At 43.5% G+C, this 21,396-nt stretch overlaps 1 protein-coding gene across 1 annotated transcript; it reads right to left on the bottom strand.

Moving 5' to 3' along the window:
* Positions 1-1,393: 1,393 nt before the first annotated feature.
* DESI1 (desumoylating isopeptidase 1) lies at positions 1,394-21,378 on the bottom strand. The gene is made up of 6 exons (XM_073644218.1): positions 21,105-21,378; positions 20,877-20,898; positions 19,698-19,767; positions 15,737-15,846; positions 10,516-10,638; positions 1,394-6,612 (listed from the first exon to the last, which is right to left on the bottom strand). The coding sequence occupies exons 1-6, from the start codon at positions 21,193-21,195 to the stop codon at positions 6,519-6,521; spliced, it is 510 nt and encodes a 169-aa protein (XP_073500319.1). The 5' UTR covers positions 21,196-21,378; the 3' UTR covers positions 1,394-6,518.
* Between the last annotated feature and the right edge of the window lie 18 nt (positions 21,379-21,396).

Raw genomic sequence — 21,396 nt, 5'->3', positions numbered from 1 at the left:
TCTAAAGGGAATAACCCCCACTGACAGCAGTTAAAGGGAACCGATCACCTCGGAAAATTCTATCTGCAAATATAGGGTTAATCTGTAGGTAAATGGCATTACAGTGCTGCTCGGCCACCTTACTGGCCACCGGCAACAAATTACCCTGGAGCCACCAGCTTTCTACGTACCTGTAGATTAACCCTATATCTTTAGGTAGTGTGGCTGAGGCGACAAAGTCCCTAGAAGTCCCGAGAGAGTAAAGGACCAGGTATACAGATCCCCAGGATCCCTGCAATATGATGCCCCTTCAAAAGGGTACACCAAAATCACAGCGCCCCAAAGCAAAACTCAGAATGTGCTACGGCCTCCACTGAGTGTTTAGAATTATTCTGCCCACAGATATTGTGTGGCACATCTGTGGATTGTCCATTTTTCACATCACTCTATATACCCAGCTTTCTCTTCTCCCAGTCATAGAACTAAATAATAAAACTTTGTCTGCAGCCGCCACCAGGGGGAGCTCACTGCATGAAGATTTATACAGACACTAGTAAAATCAGTGGAAGCAGAAAAAATTCACTAGATGTTGAGTGCCCCTTGGTGGTAGCTGCTGGAAAAAAGACTTTGTTGAGAAACAGAAGCAATTTAGGGATATAAGAGACCTGCTTCTATAGAAGGTATGCTGCTGTATTACATGTATAAGTAGGATAGGGAACAAACTCTGGGAAATATTCCCTTATTTCCATTAAAGGAAGTCGGCCACTAGATTCATGCTGCCCGAACCACAGACAGCGAGAGCGATCAACTTAAGAAGGGGAGAAGCTGGCCCGAGTGCTTTCTCTATGGTCCTCGGCCAGCTTTTCAAAAGTATGGTTTAGGGCTCGCTCCCACTCGCGATGTAATCGGACAGCGAGTGCTGCCTCTCCTAATGACTATCCATATTATGGGGTCACCGTCCTGCCCTAGTCACTGCCCTGATGGCGACAAGCATGGCAAAGTGTCGCAGTAAAGGAGGCTTGTCGGGGATCGGAGTGGCGTAATGGATAAAGGTCTAGTTGGCACGAGATATACAATGAGGGGACAACTTGCCTCAGCAATGAACTCTCTTTAGAGGATTGCAACAAGGGGCTTCATAACGTATGCCGCTTATGAAGGACATGTGGACAGGCATGCAGCAGGTTTATCCACACTGCCTTCATTAGTGACAGATGACAAAGACCTGCTGACACCTTGAAAGGTCAACCTCACGCGTTAGGTACTGTCCCCATTGATTACACCTTGTCCCGGTGGGATGACTTCTACGGAGTAGTCAACAAAAAGTAGTGCACAGTCTGAAGGATAAGCTGACATACTGCTCGGATGAAAGATTTATAGTCCTATACAAGTTATCTGGTAAAGAATGGAAAATAGATTATGATAGTGAAACATATATTTATTATACATTCAAATCCCATGTTTCCATGGGAAAAATACATAAGGAATGAGTTCATAACACAGATACTGAAATAAAACATATTACAAAGAACGTATAAAACGGAATATTACATCATGCAAGATGTAATATATCCACGGTTACATTGTAAGGATATGACACAACGAGGTATAAATGTATAGAAGAGTATAGAACCTTTACTTATGTCAGTACATAAGAGGGACATCTGTTACCACGTATGCTGATCTAGTATCGTAAAAAAATAGGTTTAAATTCACAATAATATCAACTTGTCGATTTAGGAGGAGGGTCAAAGTGTAGCAGCTACTTCTAAGGCTGCGATCACATGAGCGTATTCGAGAGATGTGCAAAGTCAGTTCATGGGAAGGTATGAAGACCCCATTCACACACAGCAGCGGCTGAAGGCCTCATGCACATGGCGGGGAGGTTGGACGACAACGCAGAGTCCTTTATGGCTATGTACTATGGAGCTGTGTGACTCCAATGAAGGGAATAACGGTTGTGTTATAGGTTAAAGAGCACACTTGATCCACCAGTATAAACAGCCATGTATACACTTAAAGGAGCCTTCAAAAGTCCATTTTTCCACCCAATCTGCAATGTTTCATATGCAGTGAAAGGAGGTTCTACAATAGTAATATTCTCAAGGCAATCTCTATATCTCTTATAGTCTACAATAAATGCTTCCGTGCCACATGCAAATGAATTGCTAGGAGTCCAGTGGGTGTTCCCCGTCTTCTGAAGAGTCTAGTGTATTCATGAGCTCTCGCAGCAACTTTTTCTCCTAGGGTCTGACACTACTGCCTCCACAAGGGGCTCATCAAAATCCCGTGTATGTACACCAGCCTGGCCCCAAAGCCCTGCCCACAGTGCCTTGCTCACTATACTATTCAGAGCGCAGGGTTTTCCCTTCTCAGTGCTATCATAGCCCTCAGGAAGCACAAGTAGTGAAATAAACACTAGTGGATAATTACACGCTTAGAACACCAGCAGGAGTATTATATTGTATGGATCAGCCTTATAAATAGCTGATAACAGGGATAGGCCGTCCCTACTGCAGGCAAGAGCAGTTTGGGAGATCAAATGGACCTTGAAAGGTTCTCCGTATAGGTCAAATGCTTACCATTGGGGTGTCCTTTTGGCACATTGGGCCACTGTACATTGGGATTCCTCAGCATTCCCTATGCTTTCTATACAACTGTATGTATTTAGTAAAGGCACACAATTGCATGTACTTGGCCAGCACCACTCTTTGCAATGGTCCTATCAAACACAACATTGACCAGAGGACGGATTTAGCAGAGTTACATGACCACACAGAGGACAGGAAAGAAAATATAAGAAAGCAAATCATGTATCAAAATCCATTTTTAGGGCTACCCACTTTCTGGTCGGCAGATAACTAATCAAATTCTGCATTTTGTTTGCTCGTACATTGCACATGGCGACCATAACTTTCTTACTGAGTCATACTAGATGTTTTAGATGGAACCACACGGGTGAATACATTGTATTCACCCGGTTCTACAGCTGTGCTATACGGTCACACAAACGCTAAGAACATTGGTTGCTTCATGCTAGATTTGGCACAGATCTCAAATACTTTTTTAATGAACTTCAGCATGAGTCTATGTTGCCTTGTTAAAGTGGTTTCTCCTTCCAGAAAAACTTTTCCTATAAGCGCCCGACGTCTGTGGCACATTGAAAGCAGTGCAGCCAATCCGAGGCTACGAGCTGCTGAGCTCACTGATTATTACATGGAGGGGGCATCAGCCAATAATGGAGCTCAGTGTCTGCGCGGAGGCTACGAGCTGCTGAGCTCACTGATTATTACATGGAGGGGGCATCAGCCAATAATGGAGCTCAGTGTCTGCACGGAGGCTACGAGCTGCTGAGCTCACTGATTATTACATGGAGAGCGCAGCAGGCAATAATGGAGCTCAGTGTCTCTGCCGATGCTACAAGCTGCTGAGCTCATTGAATGGAGCTCAGTGTCTGCACGGAGGCTACGAGCTGCTGAGCTCACTGATTATTACATGGAGAGCGCAGCAGGCAATAATGGAGCTTAGTGTCTGCGCGGAGGCTACGAGCTGCTGAGCTCACTGATTATTACATGGAGAGCGCAGCAGCCAATAATGGAGCACAGTGTCTGCGCGGAGGCTACGAGTTGCTGAGCTCATTGATTATTATATGGAGAGCGCAGCAGCCAAACACTGGAGCAGTGGCCGAGACTGAAGCCCCCATACACATTAGACTAAATGTCTGAATGACTGAACTGGATTCGGCCGACAATCTAATGTGCATAGGAGCGCAGGTGAAATGATTGTCGGGGAGGTGTCAATCAGGCATGTGTTATTTAGGACTGCCGATAGCTTTGTTCCAATGTATCAGCGGATGTCTCAGAGAACACAGAAGCGCACAGCTGAGCATGCGCACCTGTCTATGGGAGAGTCCATCAAGATGGCCGTCATCTGAATGATCCACTTAAGTATTGGTTTGGCCAACAGCCATCCAATGTGTATGGGGGTCTTTAGCATTGGATCCAGGGAGGGCGAGTACAGTACAGGTTTTTTTTTTTACACTACTAATAGGCCTTATAGGAAAATCCTTTCTGAAAAGGAGACAACCCCTATAAGCACTGATTCTTCTATGTGACCAACTTTATTAGAAAATTGTGCATTTTCCACCTTCAGTCATCCAGTATATTTTCATCTGTGAAAGCGAGGTGACCACAAATAACTTCGCATTTCAACCCTAACTAGAGATGATCAGACAGCCTCCATAGACTCCTACATCTGTCTAGTTGGACAGAAATACATTTTCTAGTCTAACTAAATCTGCCATTTGGAAATCTTCCAAAACCTTTGTGGATGGAAAAGGGTTTGACCAGATTTGTAATGCACAGTGTGTACGCTGAATGACGTGTATTGGCCACAAGGCATCTTATGGCTGCCGGACGGGACTGAAGACTGGCCCATCAAGGGGCATGGCCTCACTAATGCAATAAAGGCTACAATAGTCCGTTGCATACATTAATCTCTAAAACCGGTTTTAAAGCAGCTAAGCCTTTTAGCCTGGAGTCTGAACAATAAGACAAGCAGGATCTTATTTCCTGACAACAATGTAGCAGACTGAAACTGTCAGAAAAGAGTCTCAAACCTAGAATTTCTTTTGTCTTTAGGACCATTTATGCTAAATTGCAGAATTCCTTTGTATGCAGAATACGAGGGATTAGGAATTTCCATCTCACACTAGTTTTCTGGGGTGAATACATTAAAGAGAGTCAGTCACCCCCAAAATGCATTTTTAATGGGCTATACAGTGTTACTGGGGACTGAGGCCCTGTAACAACCACACTAGCACTGTACCTGTTACTGGTACAGTGCCTGAGAAAATAAGTGAATATATAAATGAGGAGGCTTTGGTGCACCCTAGGTGTGGCCAAGAGTTTGGTGCACCGTTATGCCTCACATTTGCATATTGAGGCCCTTTCATCTGCTCCTGATTGACAGTGCTCACTTCCCAGAGATAGCACTGTCTGACTGCTGCCAGTGTGTGTGCGGCTGTGAGCGCATGCAGTTCTCCTCCATCTCCTTTCTTCTGACTCTACACTTCCAGGTGTATTAGTGTAATGAACGACATCAGAAGAAAGGACAGGGAGGAGAATGTGCGCGGCCATATTAGCAGGCCACATTCACATAGTGCTCACTCTGGGAAGTAATCACTGTCAATCAGAAGTGGGGGGAGGTCCTCAATATGCAAATGAGGAGATCTAACAGTGCACCAAATCCTTGGTCACACTAAGGGTGCACTAAAGCCTCCTCATTTGCAAATTAATCAAAAAAGTCAGCATAGTAACAGGTACAGTGCTAGTATGGTTGTTAAAGGGGCTAAGTCCCCTATAACACTGTATAATCCATTTAAAATACATTTTTGGGGCGACTGACTCCCTTTAAAATTGTGAGAAAAATGGATGGAGAGTTGCAAAACTTTTTGACACTTTTATACTTAGAAAAGTGTCTGACAACAAAACTACATCTGTGCCATCTAGATGGCCAACTGAGCACAAGTGAGAAATAGTGGAGCACTATGTGCCAGTATAGCATGGAGATCATGTAATAAAAAAGGTTTAATGCTGATAAATGTGAACAATAAAAAGAGAGATAACTTACATTAAAAATTAACTTGCAGAAAAACAACTGCTCTGTAAATGTGGAAAATAACCACTGAAGGACAATTTTACTGCACTTTGTCATTCTGTCTTTACTGAAGAATGAAGGAGCAAAGTTCACACACTCAGTGTCCAAGATGAGAAAGTGTCCTCACAGCCTGGAAAACACTGTAGGGAACAGCTATGGGTTGTTTGTGTGCACATTGGCCCGCGTCTTCTGTGTACAGCCCTGTGACATAACCTGATCTAGTATACTGTATGGCCTATGATCCCTAACAAAGCTTACATCCTATGCAGTATCTGTGGGGACTACTGTTATCCTGAAATCAGCGGAGTACTGTAAAAAACACATTCTCCCCTTCTTACTCGTTCCAGAATATCAACCTCACGTACATACTCAACAAAAATCACTGAGCCTTCTTCTAGTAGGTTTTACAGGAAAAATAAAATGGAGGGGAATATAATAAGGTGGCAAAACCAAGGACTTGGCAGGAAGTCTATTTTAACTCTAAGGTTCTGTAGGACACCACAATGAATATCTAGACCATAGACACCAGCGGCGCCCAATGACCCACATTGATTTAAAATAGGGTTTTTCGGGCTCTACCAAGGGGTCAGTCATTTTAATGGGGAAAAAATAGTGCTGTATGCATCACTGAACGCTAGAGAACCTGCACTGGGGGACATGGCCTGACTGCAGGTTCTGCCCCATACACGGATTTCTGTTTGCATATAATGTTAGCTTGATGATGCCACTTAAACAACGAGGAACATTCAGAATATATTCTAATGTCCTACTGCAAAGGGTGAATGTAATAAAACAAGGAAAAATTAGGGTCAGAGTTAAATAATTAAAAGTACATTAAGTTAAAAAGCAGGTCACTGCCCACATTGGAGAGCAGCGTGTCCTGGTTAGCTTGGTCCATTTTGCCTGTTAAAGCTGTTCCCCCCAGGTGGTTGGATTTGAACAGAATCCAAGAGAGGACGGAGGGCTTGTCCGAAAGGTCTGGAAGAAAGAAAAAAAAATGTAAATCAGCGATGATGTTCACAATAAATGTTTTGCTTCCAAGCAAAAAGGAGAGGTCTGAGAAGCTGTGAGGAGCCAAGGAAATATCCCTATGAAGGTAAAACACAACACGTAATTATGATCTGCAAAATGCACCTTTATAAAAGGACTGTCCAAGACTTTTTTTTTTTTTAACTATGGGCATAAAAGCTAAATGACAGGTAGCTGCTAGCTACCTGCCTGTTCTACCCGGTACCGGCACAGAGTGGTTATTGATCGCTCCTGCCGGTGATTCTGCTGCTCTACGTCAACAGACCAGCTTTCTTCTTCTTCCGAGCTGCTCTGTCGACAGGATGAGACTGCTGATGTCATGCTGTTCAATAGCTGGCTCCCCGCAGTTAGGCAGCAGGCTGTCAATCAGCATGAGGTTGGCAGTGATGCCCCGTCAACAGAGCAGAACAGAAGAGAAGAAACTGCTCTGTTGATGTGACGTCAGTGGAAGCTGCTGAATCGCCTGCAGGAATGGTATGTGACAGCTCTGTACTGGCAGAGATCGGTGCCAGGCACAATATGCAGATAGGTGGCAGAGACCTGTAGGAAAAAAAAAAAAAAAAAAAAAAAAAAACCAATCACAAACTAAAATGTTTTTATACAAATGCACAAAGCATGGGCAACAAACAAGGAGAATTGGAACTACTAATGCAGGAAAAGGAATATGATGTCATTGGAATCACTGAAACTTGGTGGGACGATACACATGATTGGAATAAAAGAGTAAAAGAATACAACTTATTTGCAAGAAACAGACTTGATAAACGAGGAGGAGGTGTTGCATTGTATGTTAGAAAAGCGTATATCTGCACAGAGATTGAAGCTTCAGAGACTGGGAGTTCTGTGGAAACTGTTTGGGTAAGAATACAAGGAGAGAACAACGGAAAGGACACCATTGTAGGCATTTACTACAGGCCACCTGGGCAAGCTGAAGATATGGATGAACTCTTTATGTATCAAATGACCAAGTTCTCCAAAAAATATGACGTAGTGGTCATGGGAGATTTCAACTATCCAGACATTTGTTGGGAATCTCTCTCAAGTAAAACTAACAGGTCAAGCAAATTCTTATCGTCTCTTGCTGACAACTTTATCTTCCAAAAGGTAGGGGAGAAAACAAGGGGATCTGCTACTTTGGATCTAATCCTTATAAACAGGGAGGAAATGGTTGAGGAGGTAAAGGTGGCTGGGACCCTAGGAGGCAGCGATCATGCTATTATAGAATTTTGGATAACTAGAGGAGGAAGACATGTGAAGACTCAAACTTCAAGGTTAGATTTTAGAAAGGCAGATTTTAAGAGACTCAGAAAGAGAATAGGAGGGATCCAATGGCTGGATGTCCTTAAGGACAAAAATGTCCAGGAAGGATGGGAAATTTTTAAAAATGAGATTCTCAAAGCACAATCGTTAACAATCCCGAAAAGTAGGAAGAATGGGAAGCATTTAAGGAAACCAGGATGGATGAACACAGAACTTAAACACATGCTAAAAAGAAAGAAAGAAATGTTTATTAAATGGAAAGAGGGAGGCATATCTAAAGAAGATTATAATGCAGTCTGCAGATCCTGCAGGGCACGTATCAGGTTAGCTAAAGCTGACAATGAATTAAGGCTTGCAAGAGATGTCAAAGGCAATAAAAAAGGATTTTGGGGGTATGTCAAAAGTAAAAGAAAAGTCAAAGATGCTATAGGATTTTTACAGGATGAAAATGGAGAAATGGTAAGAGAGGATGTTGAGAAGGCCGAACTTTTTAATTCCTATTTTGCATCTGTTTTCTCTCAGAAAGAAAATGTAACATCAACTGATCTTCACTGTCCTTTTAAAGGAATAGAGGAATCCAAGTTATCTGTAAACAGAAAGATTGTGAGGGAATATTTAGCTAACATAAATGAGTTCAAGTCTCCAGGTCCAGATGAATTACACCCCAGAGTACTGAAGGAGATCGTAGAAGAAATTTTAGAACCACTCTCCATAATCTTTGAAAATTCTTGGAGAACAGGAGAAGTCCCAGAAGACTGGAGAAGAGCAAATGTTGTTCCTATCTTCAAAAAGGGGAAGAACGTGGACCCAGGGAACTATAGGCCGGTGAGTCTGACTTCTATACCAGGAAAGATCTTTGAACAAATTATTAAACAACATGTATGTAAGTATATGGATAAGAATGAAGTGATTAACCAGAGTCAGCATGGGTTTGTAACTAACAAGTCATGTCAGACTAACTTAATTTCCTTCTATGACAGAATCACTGACTGGGTGGATCAGGGAAATGCTGTAGATATAGTATATCTTGACTTCAGCAAAGCATTTGACAAAGTATCTCACACCATCCTTATTGAAAAAATGACCAAGTATGCAATGGACCAGGCAACTGTTAGGTGGATTCATAACTGGCTTAGTGATCGGACTCAAAGGGTGGTTGTAAATGGCTTCACATCCAGCTGGATGAATGTCTCAAGTGGGGTACCACAGGGCTCCGTCCTGGGACCTGTATTGTTCAACATCTTTATCAATGATTTAGATGAAGGAATTGAGGGTAAACTGATTAAATTTGCTGATGACACAAAGCTAGGAGGGATAGCTAATACTAGAGAAGAGAGAGAGAGGATTCAAAAAGACCTAAATAAACTGGAGCAGTGGGCAGCAACCAACAGAATGGTTTTTAACAGGGAAAAATGCAAAGTACTACATCTGGGCAATAAAAATGAAAAAAGCATATACAGAATGGGAGGAATAGAGCTAAGCAACAGTACATGTGAAAAAGACTTAGGTATACTAATAGATCATAGACTGAACATGAGTCAACAGTGTGATGCAGCAGCAAAAAAGGCAAATACAATTCTGGGATGTATTAACAGAAGCATACAGTCTAGATCACGTGAAGTCATTATCGGTCTTTACTCCTCTTTGGTCAGACCTCATCTGGAATACTGTGTACAGTTTTGGGCACCACATTTTAAAAAAGACATCGACAAACTGGAGCAAGTTCAGAGAAGAGCGACCAGAATGGTGACTGGTCTGCAAACCATGTCCTATGAGGAACGGTTGCAGGATTTGGGAATGTTTAGCTTGCAAAAAAGAAGACTGAGAGGAGACTTAATAGCTGTCTACAAATATGTCAAGGGCTGTCACATTGTAGAAGGATCATCTTTATTCTCATTTGCACAAGGAAAGACTAGAAGCAATGGGATGAAACTAAATGGGAGGAGACACAGATTAGATATTAGAAAAAACTTTTTGACAGTTAGGGTGATTAATGAGTGGAACAGGCTGCCACGAGAGGTGGTGAGTTCCCCTTCAATGGACGTCTTCAAACAGAGGCTGGACAGACATCTGTCTGAGATGATCTAGTGAATCCTGCTTTGAGCAGGGGGTTGGACCAGATGACCCAGGAGGTCCCTTCCAACTCTTCCATTCTATGATTCTATGAGATTATATATATATATATATATATATATATATATATATATATATATATATATATATATATATATATATATATATTTTACATTTTTTCCATTTAAAACCTTTAAAGTTTAATTTTTATTGCAAGGTGGAGCAGAGGTGGCAGAGTGCTGAGGATTTTACACAACTGAAAAGGCTGCCTAAAAATCATTTCACCCAACGAATGGGCATTTTGCTCATTCCTCGGGTGATCGGCAGCATGTTTTCACAATAAAGCCATATGAAGAAGTGGTGCAGCTCACAGACTGCATTTTCCCAGGCAAATTATTTGAAATTTGTTTTAAAATGCTCCTTAATCTATCGGTGGTCAATGGTCACTCTGTAAAAATCAAGTTATTTTATTAAGTTGATATAAAAAACAAAAACAAACAAACAAACATGTAGACTTACGTAGACAGGACTTCAGAAGGCAGCTCTGTAATATAGGACGGTATCTTCCTCCCCGTCAGGAACTGAGCGACTTCATTGCTAAATGTGTTGCAGTTGTGATCAAACAAATGGTAGGACTCCCCACTGTGGTGAACACAGAATATAACAGCATGGTTGTGAACGAAGATGACAAACATGACATTAAAAGCAGCAAAAGTGAACATTTCTAGAAAGGGATCGTCCCGGAGGAGTTTTCCAGTAAATTACTCTTGTATTAGGAGGCTGAGATTTCCACAGGCTTAGAAAATACAATATGTGTAAGCTCTGCCTCATCTGTTCAGCCGAGCCATGTAATGAGGACCCAAGGACCCTCCTGTATGAAGGCGAGATAACGTCTTACAGAACAACCATCCTCAATCAGGTTTTATGTCATGGCAGACATCGGGAACTGCGATCTCTCTAGGCTGCCCTGAAGGAACGCAGCGTAGGACGGGGGCAATTTATGGCAAACCTGGCAGACATTATATTAAAGAATTTCCTACTGAATACGAATGTTGCAATCACATCCAATAGTTCTATTACCGTAGATAATATTTTTTATGGTGAGCAATATCTTTAATCCCTTAAACCTGTCATCAGGTTTTCCTACCCTAACTAATGCCATCTATGTAAAGGAGCTGGAACTCCGACTACATCCTTATCTGTTGTGATGAAAACGGGTAATATTAATTCTTATTGTGGAAAAATATTAGTCCCCACATCTTCGTGAAAACATGAAATATAAAGGTCTCCCTCGTCCAGCTTTGTGGAAACATAATTAGGACATGATGTCCACCTCCGACACCTCACACACCACCATTACTATGGGAATTCAGAGTGCAATCCAGTGGAAGCAAATGGCCGCTTCCTGAAATGAGCGACATTCTGTGACCGGAACATTGTTCACGCAAAGTTGATATCCAGTCATATTGCACTTCACATTCGATGGATAAAGGGGGTAGGTGTGGTGCACATGTACAATGGAGAACCCTCCACATGGGGGGACCCAGGAAAGAGGAGAATAAGGTCTCACCCCATCCCCAATGCTGGACCGTGTGTAGCCATTGGACTATTCCTCTTATGGTGACACGCCTTGAGGACACAAGACCATTGTATTCGTGTACATTCTCTTCCCATGTCCCTGTGAGCAACAAATGACTTTCTAACAGGCCTGAAACTTATAGAACTTTCCTGCTTTTATAGCTGTTTTTTTTTTTTTTTTTTACACCTTTTATGTATGCCGGTTACTTATTTTTTATATATTAAGCACTGTCCCTGTCATTATTAAAACAAATAGTTTTGCCTTGCTAGCCTAAGGGATCCAAGCGTCTATGTAAAGACTAAGTGATCCTTGTACATGTGCCCTGTGCATGGCCTGCGGGCAGCGAGTACATGGTGTGCGTGACATTGGGACCTACCGCCCTTTCGGTAAGTGGTGGCAGCATGGAGTGTCTTGGGTGTGTGGACTGGTTGGGGTATGAGTTGTGCTCAATCTGTAGTCCGAGAGGGCTAAGTGCGAGATTGAGCTGCAGAGTTATGTGGACCCTTATAATCACCCCCACATCACGGAGAGAGGACTGTTTGTGGCACCTTTATTTTAGAAATCTAGGTTTATGCTAGACACTACACATACAGCTCTGCCCTATTCCCCACCCACCGCCGATCTCGTCAGTGATTGACAGGTCACACTTCCTTCTCTCCTGCCGGTCGTCCTAGTGAAGAAGACTGTCTGGGGCAATCTGCAAACTATGACCGTCTAGTAGACACTGACCATCTTTTTCATCAGGACCTTGCTGTACACGCACCGCTCAGGGAATGATGGCACTTAGATCTCAGGCAGGTGAGGAAGGTCACTGACAGAAGAGCGACCTGTCAATCACTGACAGGAGACAGGCGGGGAACAGAGCAGAGAGGCAGCAGAGCTGTAAATGTAGTGTTCGCCCGCAGCGCTTATGTATAAAACAATTTAACAATAAAAGTTATCTAAACTGAAGAAGGAAGAAGAAAGAAAGAAGAAAGAAAGAAAGAAAGAAGAAAGAAAGAAAGAAAGAAAGAAAGAAGAAGAAGGAAGAAGAAGGAAGAAGAAGCCCACTTACTAAAGACTATGATACTTTTCCAGCAATGGACCACCATTTTTGTCAATATAATTATTGTGTTTTATTAGTTATTTATTTGTTATGTTTTATATAGTTCTGCTTACTTGTCAGTATGTGCACTAGATTCACTTGTAAAATGTCCAGCATTCCACTAATCTGTATCTCAGGATATCTGTATCTCAGGAGTATCTAACCATTGTTAAAACAGCCAATAATCTCATTATGTGTGTGTAGATTGTAGACACAGTGGAGCCGTCACCACATGAGGTCTTACATGCAGTCTTCTATGAAGGCTTCTAGAATATTCTTCATTGTTTTTAGCCAACAGTAAATGCTTAAGGGGGAGGATGTGATCACTTCTGAACTGGGAGGGGACTGATGCCAGTGGAAGAAAGTGAAGACATGTTTTAGAGAGTTGTGTGGAAGGATTGAAGGAAGAGGATGGAGACCGTGGACTTGGAAGGATGAATGGATAAACATGTTACCATTATGGATTATGTCGTTTGGATTTACACTTTCTTAAAAGGACGGCTGCTACTGGATACCTCTGCTTTCATAGTTTTATCGGCCATCTAGAGGATCATGGACTGTGGCTACAGACTATACTGGCTGGAGATACGAAATCTGTGGGCCAACCACAAGTTGGGAGACAGTGAGTATGGCCTTATACAAAGCCAGTGGAACTATTGAACCCAGATTGGGAACTTGAGGACTGAGAGAACTGTATTTTGGCCATTTACCTGGAATTGCTTTATTACCATGGCTGTGATCAATAAAATATTGTTGCATCGTTAACCTGCCTAGGTGACTACTTACAACCCACAACCTCAGTTCTTTGCAATAATAATAATAATAATAATACTACACACAGAAGTAAATGTTATGAACAAACACTGCTCATATTTTCTTTCCTCTGGTGACTAAACTGCAGCTAAAGTGGTCCTCCTAGTCTCTGTATTACAAAACTAAAGCGTGGGACCGCTGCAACCAATCAGTAGCCACTTGCTGTACTATTGCCATCATGGTTCTGTGCTGAGGAGTGATGCCGGTGACTTACAACATGAGGCTGATGAGACCACTGATTGGCAGCTTGTAAGCAAAGACTGCGAGGACAGGGAGGACTGTGCTGGATTTTTGAAGGAAAGATCAGGTCAGTTGTATTCATTTTTATTTTATAACATTTGCTGCCTGTTTTAATTTTCTGAGATCTTACAAAAATGTGTCCACTGGGAAGGAATTTTCATACAATCATTAAAGAGCTTGTACTAACCTGATGCCCCCCCTTTAAGACCTCGTTCACACATTCAGTATTTGGTCAGTGTTTTACATCAGTATTTGTAATCCAAAACCAGGAGTGGGTGATAAATACAGAAGTGGTGACGTGTTTCTATTATACTTTCCCTCTGATTGTTCCTCACCTGGTTTTGGCTTACAAATACTGATCTAAAATACTGACCGAATACTCAACGTGAGCACGTGACCCAATAGTAAGGAAAGCAGCCAGTCACTAATAAAAAGCACCCTGTATTATCTGAACGTCATACCATTTCATGGCAGGGGCTGCAGTTCATTACCAGGGAGGTAGAATTCCTTGTGCCAATGTTACAAGCACTGCCGCTCCATTGCTCTCCGTTTGTCTTTGTTTCCTCGGTGCTGGGGTGTCAGGAGATTAAACAGGAGAGCATCGATTAATGGTACTTTATACCCTCTATCCTGTTACATTTTGTAGGATCTCTGAAAAACTCCTGAAAGGGTTTCTCCAGGATGACTGGGGAATGCAGGTGACAGCGGAGATCTGCTCTGATCAGATGTCAGCAATGTGCGGAGCAGAAGCAGCGCGGCTCCTACACTGTTCAGTGGCAGCTCCTGAATACGTGACAAAGGTGCAGTACCTGGGAGTGGCCACTAAACAATGTAATATCTTCTTTTGCATACTATTATGAACGGTCCCCTCTCCTGCTGCTCGGCCATCTCATGCCCCCAAACAAGGCAGCAGATTTACTAAATTGAGAGGTCACGAGATCACCGTACTCTGTAGGTTATGAGAAGGCGGTGGGAGGTATTATCCCAATATTGACTGGTATCCAGCAATGATTGGGGGATAATTGTATAAAAAAATATAACCCTATAACATATAACAATGGTCAGACATTACAATAAATATTACAGAAATCTGTAACATGAGGGAACTCCATGCACCCTGGCGCAACGTACAAGCTTCCTGCAGATTACATCTGGGTCCAAACACCTTAAGGCGGAATTCACATTTCTAGTAATCATCCATTTGAAACGGTTTCGGTAAATAAAACGACTGGATCACTTTCAACTTTAAAACTAATCCATTCACATTGACTTTAACGATTTAACAAAAAGGATCCAGGAGCAATCTTTTTTTTTTTTTGCTGGACTAAAAAGTTACAGATTCAGATATTTTATCTGGCTAAAAAAAATAAAAATGATGGCTCCTGGATCTTATTATTAAAGGACCACTCCAGGTTTTTTTTTTATTTCACGGCTAGAGTAGCACCACTAATGTATGTTCCCTGCCCCTAGTATTATACTCACCAGCCGCCATCATCTTCTTCTATCGGCGCCGCTCCAGTTGTCTTCTGCGGGCTGTGACCTGTCGGATCGCTCCAGTGTTTAATTGGCGAGTCAGAAGTCACAACTCAGTGTAAGACTATGAAAGCTGCGAGGAGGGTCTCACACTTATATTGAGAGATTGTGCCCGTTACCGCTGACTTATGGCTAGTCAGAAGCTGAAGTTACGAGATGACGGAAGGGGCCATAGCAAGGCCACCAAGAGCAGAAGACAACAGCTGCTAAGTGTATTACTAGGGGCAAAGGAACATGCATTAGTAATATCACTCTGGCAGTGAAAGAAAAAAAAAAATGCCGGAGTGGCGCTTTAAATCACTGATGTCAATGTGAATGTAGAATTTATAAAGGGGATCAGTTGAAAGTGATAGAGTCATATTATTTACTGGATCAGTTTCAAACAGATGATTATTGGACATGTGAACTCGGCTTCAGCAATGCACAGAGCGGACGCCGGGACACGACACAGGGCTGGTGATGATTTCCTTTATATTAGCAGTGCTGCCCACCTGAAGCCAGATTCACCCAGAGACGACAGGTACTCTAGAAAGATCTCCTCTGTCACTTCCGTGGTACCGAGCTCTATTACATTGTCTGGTTCCCCCAGCATTGTTCCCCCCTAAGAAGAAAAAAAAAAAAAAAAAAAGGAACAGTAAAATTAATCTCATCAGAAAATGTTTTCTACAGTTCTATAAGATGATGATTCAGCAAGATACAATCAGCTATCATGATAAGGGATCCTGACAGCTGGTATATGCTGCACGATCCCCGGGCAGCATGTGTCAGGCAGGGGCTGTGTGATCTCTGCCAGGTATGTCTGACTCTGAAATGCTGCGGGGTTTCAGATGAAAATATACTGCAAAAATCAGCCGGGGACTGAGCCGCACAGCAGACTAGTCACCAGATGGGTCCTGGCGTCTTCTCCCCACCCGCTGCCATGGAGTGACAGGACTCTACCTGCATGCGTGTGTAGAGAAAGACCTATCAGTCACTGCCAGTGGGCAGGGAGAAGCCGCTCGGGACCCGCCTGTCAACTAGTCAGCTCCTGTGCGGCTTGCTTCTTGGATGGCTTGTAAAGTAGGCTTTTCTCAGACACTCCACAGCATTTCAGAGTTATATATGGCTGAGATCATACAGCCAGTGTCTGATACATGCTAATCATGTAAATCAGGAAACATGCATCAGCAGTCAGGCTCACGTTAAGTAGTACCATTACTACTTACCCATATCTACTAAGACTGTCTAAGGCTGCGTTCACACATTGCGTATTTTCGCGCGCTTTTTCAAAATACGCAATGTGCTTTGTGTCTGCCAGCAAAGTGAATGGGAAATTCACTTTGCCGTTCAGACACTGTGTGTTTTTACGCAGTGCGTAATTGCAGTTGCGTAAAGAATTGACATGTCAATTCTTTACGCAGCTGCCTCCTGCACTTTCTCCTATTGTGCCCGTTATAAGCAATGGAATTACGCAGCGGTGTTCACACACTGCGTAATTCCATAGCTTTTTGATGGAGGCACAGGAGAAACTATGGATACTCACCTATCCGATGGATGGGAGAGGCGTCCGGTCCCGCCGCTGCCAGCATCTTCAGTGCAGTGATGACAAGCCGGCGTCAGCTCCGGTCCCGCCGCTTGCAGCCTCCTGCCGTAAAGCGATCGACCGGCTTGTGATCGCTTTATGGCAGGAAGCAGCAAGCGGCGGGACCGGTGCGAACGCCGGCTTGTCATCGCTTCACTGAAGATGCTGGCAGCGGCGGGACCGGACGGCTCTCCCATCCATCGGATAGGTGAGTATCCACAGTTTTTTTCTTTTAAAGCAGTGTATGTACAGCAGCCAGAAGCTGTCTATACATACACTGCTAGGGGGACACTCACACACACGACACAGACATTACATTACATTACATACATACACATACATACATTACATTACATTACATACAGGTGTAATCCTCCATCCTCACGCTTCATTTCTCCTGCATCCTCCGTAAAAAAACGCAGGTAAAAAAAGCAGGAAATACGCACGCTTAAAAATACGCAGGAAAAAAGCAATGTGTGAAAGCAGCCTAAAAGGGAGAAATAAGATCTAAAGGCCACTGTGTGCAAAAGTAGAGATTTTTGTAAAAGAGAATCTGTCAGCAGGTTTTGTTGTGTAATCTGAGGGCATCATAAAGTAGGGACAGGAACCCCGACTCCAGCAATGTGTCACTTTCTGAGCTGGGTATCACAGTTTCAATAAACTCAGTGCTTTATCAGCAGTAGATCACTACAGGACTAGTTGTCTCGTGCCATGCAGTCATCTCGCAATGTATAACCCCACACACACCACTGATTGGCAGCTTTCTGCCTATGCACAGTGTACACAGGAAGCTGCCAATCAGACGTGTAGGCAAGGTTATACAGAGCTCAGCATTCAGAGAATTGAAGCAGAGAAAACAGGGATTTTATCAAAATGACAGCAAGCAGCCCAGCAAGTGATACATTGCTGGAATCAGGGTCTCTGTCCCTACAACATGCTGTTCTCAGATTACATAGTAAAAAGAATCTGTCACTAGGTAAATCTGTCTGAAGCTTGTAGACCATGCCAATTCTGTGCTTTTTTTAAATGGTGAATACAGAAAAAAGTTTCACGTTTTTCTGCAGATTGTGGCTTTTCACGGCTCAGTATACAGAGGAAAAACACTGTTGTAAGCTGAGTAATTAATAAATGTGGCTGTTAATTGCAGGGCTGTGGAGTTGGAGTCCGTGTCCATTTTGGTGGAGTCGGTGGTTTGGCTTACCGACTCCACAGCCCTGGTTAAGTATCTAGTTTCAATATTTGCTGTGAATTTTCAGTCCTGTATTCCCCAGATAATACTTTCCAAGCCGCACGCGGCCTTCAGCCAGAAACAAACTTCTGTGGCTCGAAGATCACAGAGCGACGTGCGAAAATTACAAGTGTTTCTGGTGTAATTCGCTCCTACCAGCGCTGGTTATGGTACAGACTCTTTAGTTCAGGTTCCCCTCACACATCTATTAACCCCTTGGCATCACAGACAGTTTTTGCCTTTATGAGAAACATTTTTCCCCACAATTTTATTATTATGCTCCAGGAGGCTTTATTTTTGCCGAGTTGTATTTGTCAGTCACATTCTTATGGGTAACATAACCGCATAACAAAGCACACTTTTCTGCGCCTCCACGCGACCGCACACTTCTCTGCGCCTACTGTGCTCACTCTATCCGACCGCACACTTCTCGGCGCCTACTGTGCTCACTATCCGACCGCACACTTCTCGGCGCCTACTGTGCTCACTATCCGACCGCACACTTCTCGGCGCCTCCACGCGACCGCACACTTCTCGGCGCCTCCACGCGACCGCACACTTCTCGGCGCCTCCACGCGACCGCACACTTCTCGGCGTCTACTGTGCTCCCTCTATATGACCGCACACTTCTGAATCCTGACAGCAGCTGGTGCGCACACTGCTGGGATTCACCAGTATTGCCAGTGAGTGCGGGTGGTCACAGGACCACATGAACGCAATCTGCATACTTTTGGCCGCATTCTGAGTAGATGTATTGAGAGAGGCCAGGCACAAGTGAAGAGAGAAACTGAGAACTTCTAGTTGGCACAAGACCGCGTCTGCAAATCGCACACTTGCACTACTGATGAATCCTGACAGCGTGTGCACTGCATACTGCCAGGATTCAGAAGTCTGCAATTATAGAGTGACTGCAAACTTTTATCAGAAGACCTGAAAACCCTTTTAACTCTTTATGAAAAGGTATATAAAAAACAGCAATTCAGCCAGTGTTTTCTTTTTTTTGCTTTAAAAATTTTGTATTATTCGTCATGCCGCATAAATAGTTCATCTATGTGGTAAGGCAGAAGCACCTCATCAGTCCACCATGGGGCGTAATAGAAAGCAGTAACAGGATGATACACAGCAGTACAGAGGTTGTGCTGAGATTTGTACCAGCGATCACATATTCAAGTCAATAGTGGAATTAAAAACTAACAAAGACAAAACAAATTGTAGCCCTCATCCTGCTATGATGAAAGTAAAATTAAAAGTTATTGCTCTTGAAAGGCAGAGATTACAAATGAATAGAAAAAAAAATGAGTGTGGTGAGAAGAGATTACTGATCGGTGTAAAAATTAATTAAAATTGTAAAGGATCTGAAATCATTATTTCAGATCATGGTTTATTTTTGGGCAGAATTTTGCATCCGTATTTGTAAATCAAAGCCAGTTATGGGTCTAAACCATAGAAAATGTGCACAACTTTCCATTACAATTTCTCTTTTAACGGTCTTGTTTTGCAAATATTGATGCAAGACACTCAGGAAACTATGCACGTGTGAATGAGGCCCTGGGGTGTACTTACTTAATCACTGCAAAAGTGCAACATTTAAAAAAAATAAATAAATAAAAATGAAACAATTGTGACTTTTGCCAATTATTAAAAGCTGTCAATCAGCTCTTACCGGCACACAACTAGTGATGCCTCCTCCACCATAGAAGAATTCTTCTTTAAATACAATAACAGATGTGTGCCTGAAAAACAAGAAAAAAAACAATTATTCATTGCCATTAAGCCAGTGACGGTTCTACTTTCTCCCATGTTAAACTCTTCTACGATGACTTGTAAAACTTTCAGTTGCCGTCTACACTTCCTGGGTGACTATTGCAGCGCGGTCATGATCTGCCTAGTCACCTTACACTGAGAAATACTCCCCCTGCTGGACACTGCGCTCACAGCACGAAGTGTAGTCATCATGACAACGCTTCTTGGGTCAGAAAAGATTTCCTGTGGGAGTGGATATTTATTACTAATGACTTTATATACATACATACATACACCCACAATTTGCAATGAAAGCTATCAGCAAGGATACACTGCAGTGGGATCTTATACATCTATCTGCTCCCTGTCTGTACTGAATGGCTGCGCACCAGCGAAAAAACTTCACAGAAGTGCCGAGTATACATAGACAGCTCAGTTTTAAAGGGAATCTGTCAGCAGGTTTTTGCCATTTCATCTGAGAGCAGCCTGATGTAGGAGCAGAGATCCTGATTCCAGCGATGTGTCACTTACTGGGCTACGTGGTGCTGTTTCTATATAATCAGTGTTTTAACACCAGAAGATTATCACTAGAGGACTAGTTGTCTTATGTCATGTAGTCGGCCTGCTCTGTGTAACCCTGTCCCCACCACTGATCCACATATTTCAGAGCATTGATAGAAAGCAGCCAATCAGTGATGTGGGCGGGGTTACACAGAGCTCAGCATTCATAGCACTGCTAAATCTGCAGCAGAGAAAAGAGGGATTTTATAGCAGCCCAGTAAGTGACACATCGCTGCAATCAGGGTCTCTGACCCTACATCACGCTGAAGAGGCTTGTGACTGGCTACTAGTTACAAGAGGAGTAGGAGCTGTAATCTGACTCTTCAGTGAGCATGCGGTTACCAGTCCAGACCTCTGCCTCCTGTCAGAGATTAGCGGGGCTGTGAGGAGGTCACCGCCAGTGTATGGTGATGGCTACAAGGCCTGGCATGGGGATGCCTGTGGTAGACTGGTTGGCACATGTGGGTGCATCCCTGTAGTGAAGCCGCCAGCTCCCCCGGCCGCCATGCACAATGTAGAGACAAGGAGGGCCACTCACCAGATACCTTCCAGCTGTTTACCTAGAAGAAGCAGAACACCATGTCAGTGAGCAGATCCGGCTTACAGCGCACACTACCGGCCCCTAAGGACGAGTTCTAGGATTCCCCACACCTGACTGCTAAGGACACATTCCCCCAGCAGGTGGCAGCACGACCCCAGCAGTCCGCGCTAATCACATCACCTGTCTCCGGTCATATCCATTCAGCTGACATAGCGCACAACATACCGAGCATGACCGGGCTGAGCCGGCGAGCCAGGCCCCGCGACAGGTCGTACACGTAGAGCTGCACAAGCTGTGGGCTAAGGGTGTCCTCCATGTTGGCGCTACGAATCCTCACCGTCACCGCGGGCTAGGAGCACCGTCTGTCTGACAGCCCGGTAACACAAGGCGAGCTTACTCTTTGTTAGACACGCCCACTGCGGTGAGCCCAGCCAATCACAGTGGCCAGCAAGAATGCCACAGCACGCGCACCGGAGGATGCCGAACACTTTCCTGGAGGACACGCCTATTTGCCATG

This window comes from Phyllobates terribilis, unplaced genomic scaffold (genome assembly GCF_046119375.1).
Source record: "Phyllobates terribilis strain yellow unplaced genomic scaffold, ASM4611937v1 Scaffold_8__6_contigs__length_399053987, whole genome shotgun sequence".
In the NCBI taxonomy this organism is placed as follows: Eukaryota; Metazoa; Chordata; class Amphibia; order Anura; family Dendrobatidae; genus Phyllobates; species Phyllobates terribilis.
The sequence above is the reverse complement of the archived record's forward strand: the minus strand, read 5'-3'. Positions and strand labels throughout refer to the sequence as shown.

What these genes read in the sequence shown, in the direction of transcription:
- DESI1 (XM_073644218.1), bottom strand. Translation starts at nt 21,195, where the DNA reads ATGGAGGACACCCTTAGCCCACAGCTTGTGCAGCTCTACGTGTACGAC. An exon ending in GCTCAGCCCGGTCATGCTCG is followed by an intron (nt 20,899 to 21,104) that starts GTATGTTGTGCG and finishes TGCTTCTTCTAG; the next exon opens with GTAAACAGCTGGAAGGTATC. An exon ending in AAACAGCTGGAAGGTATCTG is followed by an intron (nt 19,768 to 20,876) that starts GTGAGTGGCCCT and finishes CTTGTTTTTCAG; the next exon opens with GCACACATCTGTTATTGTAT.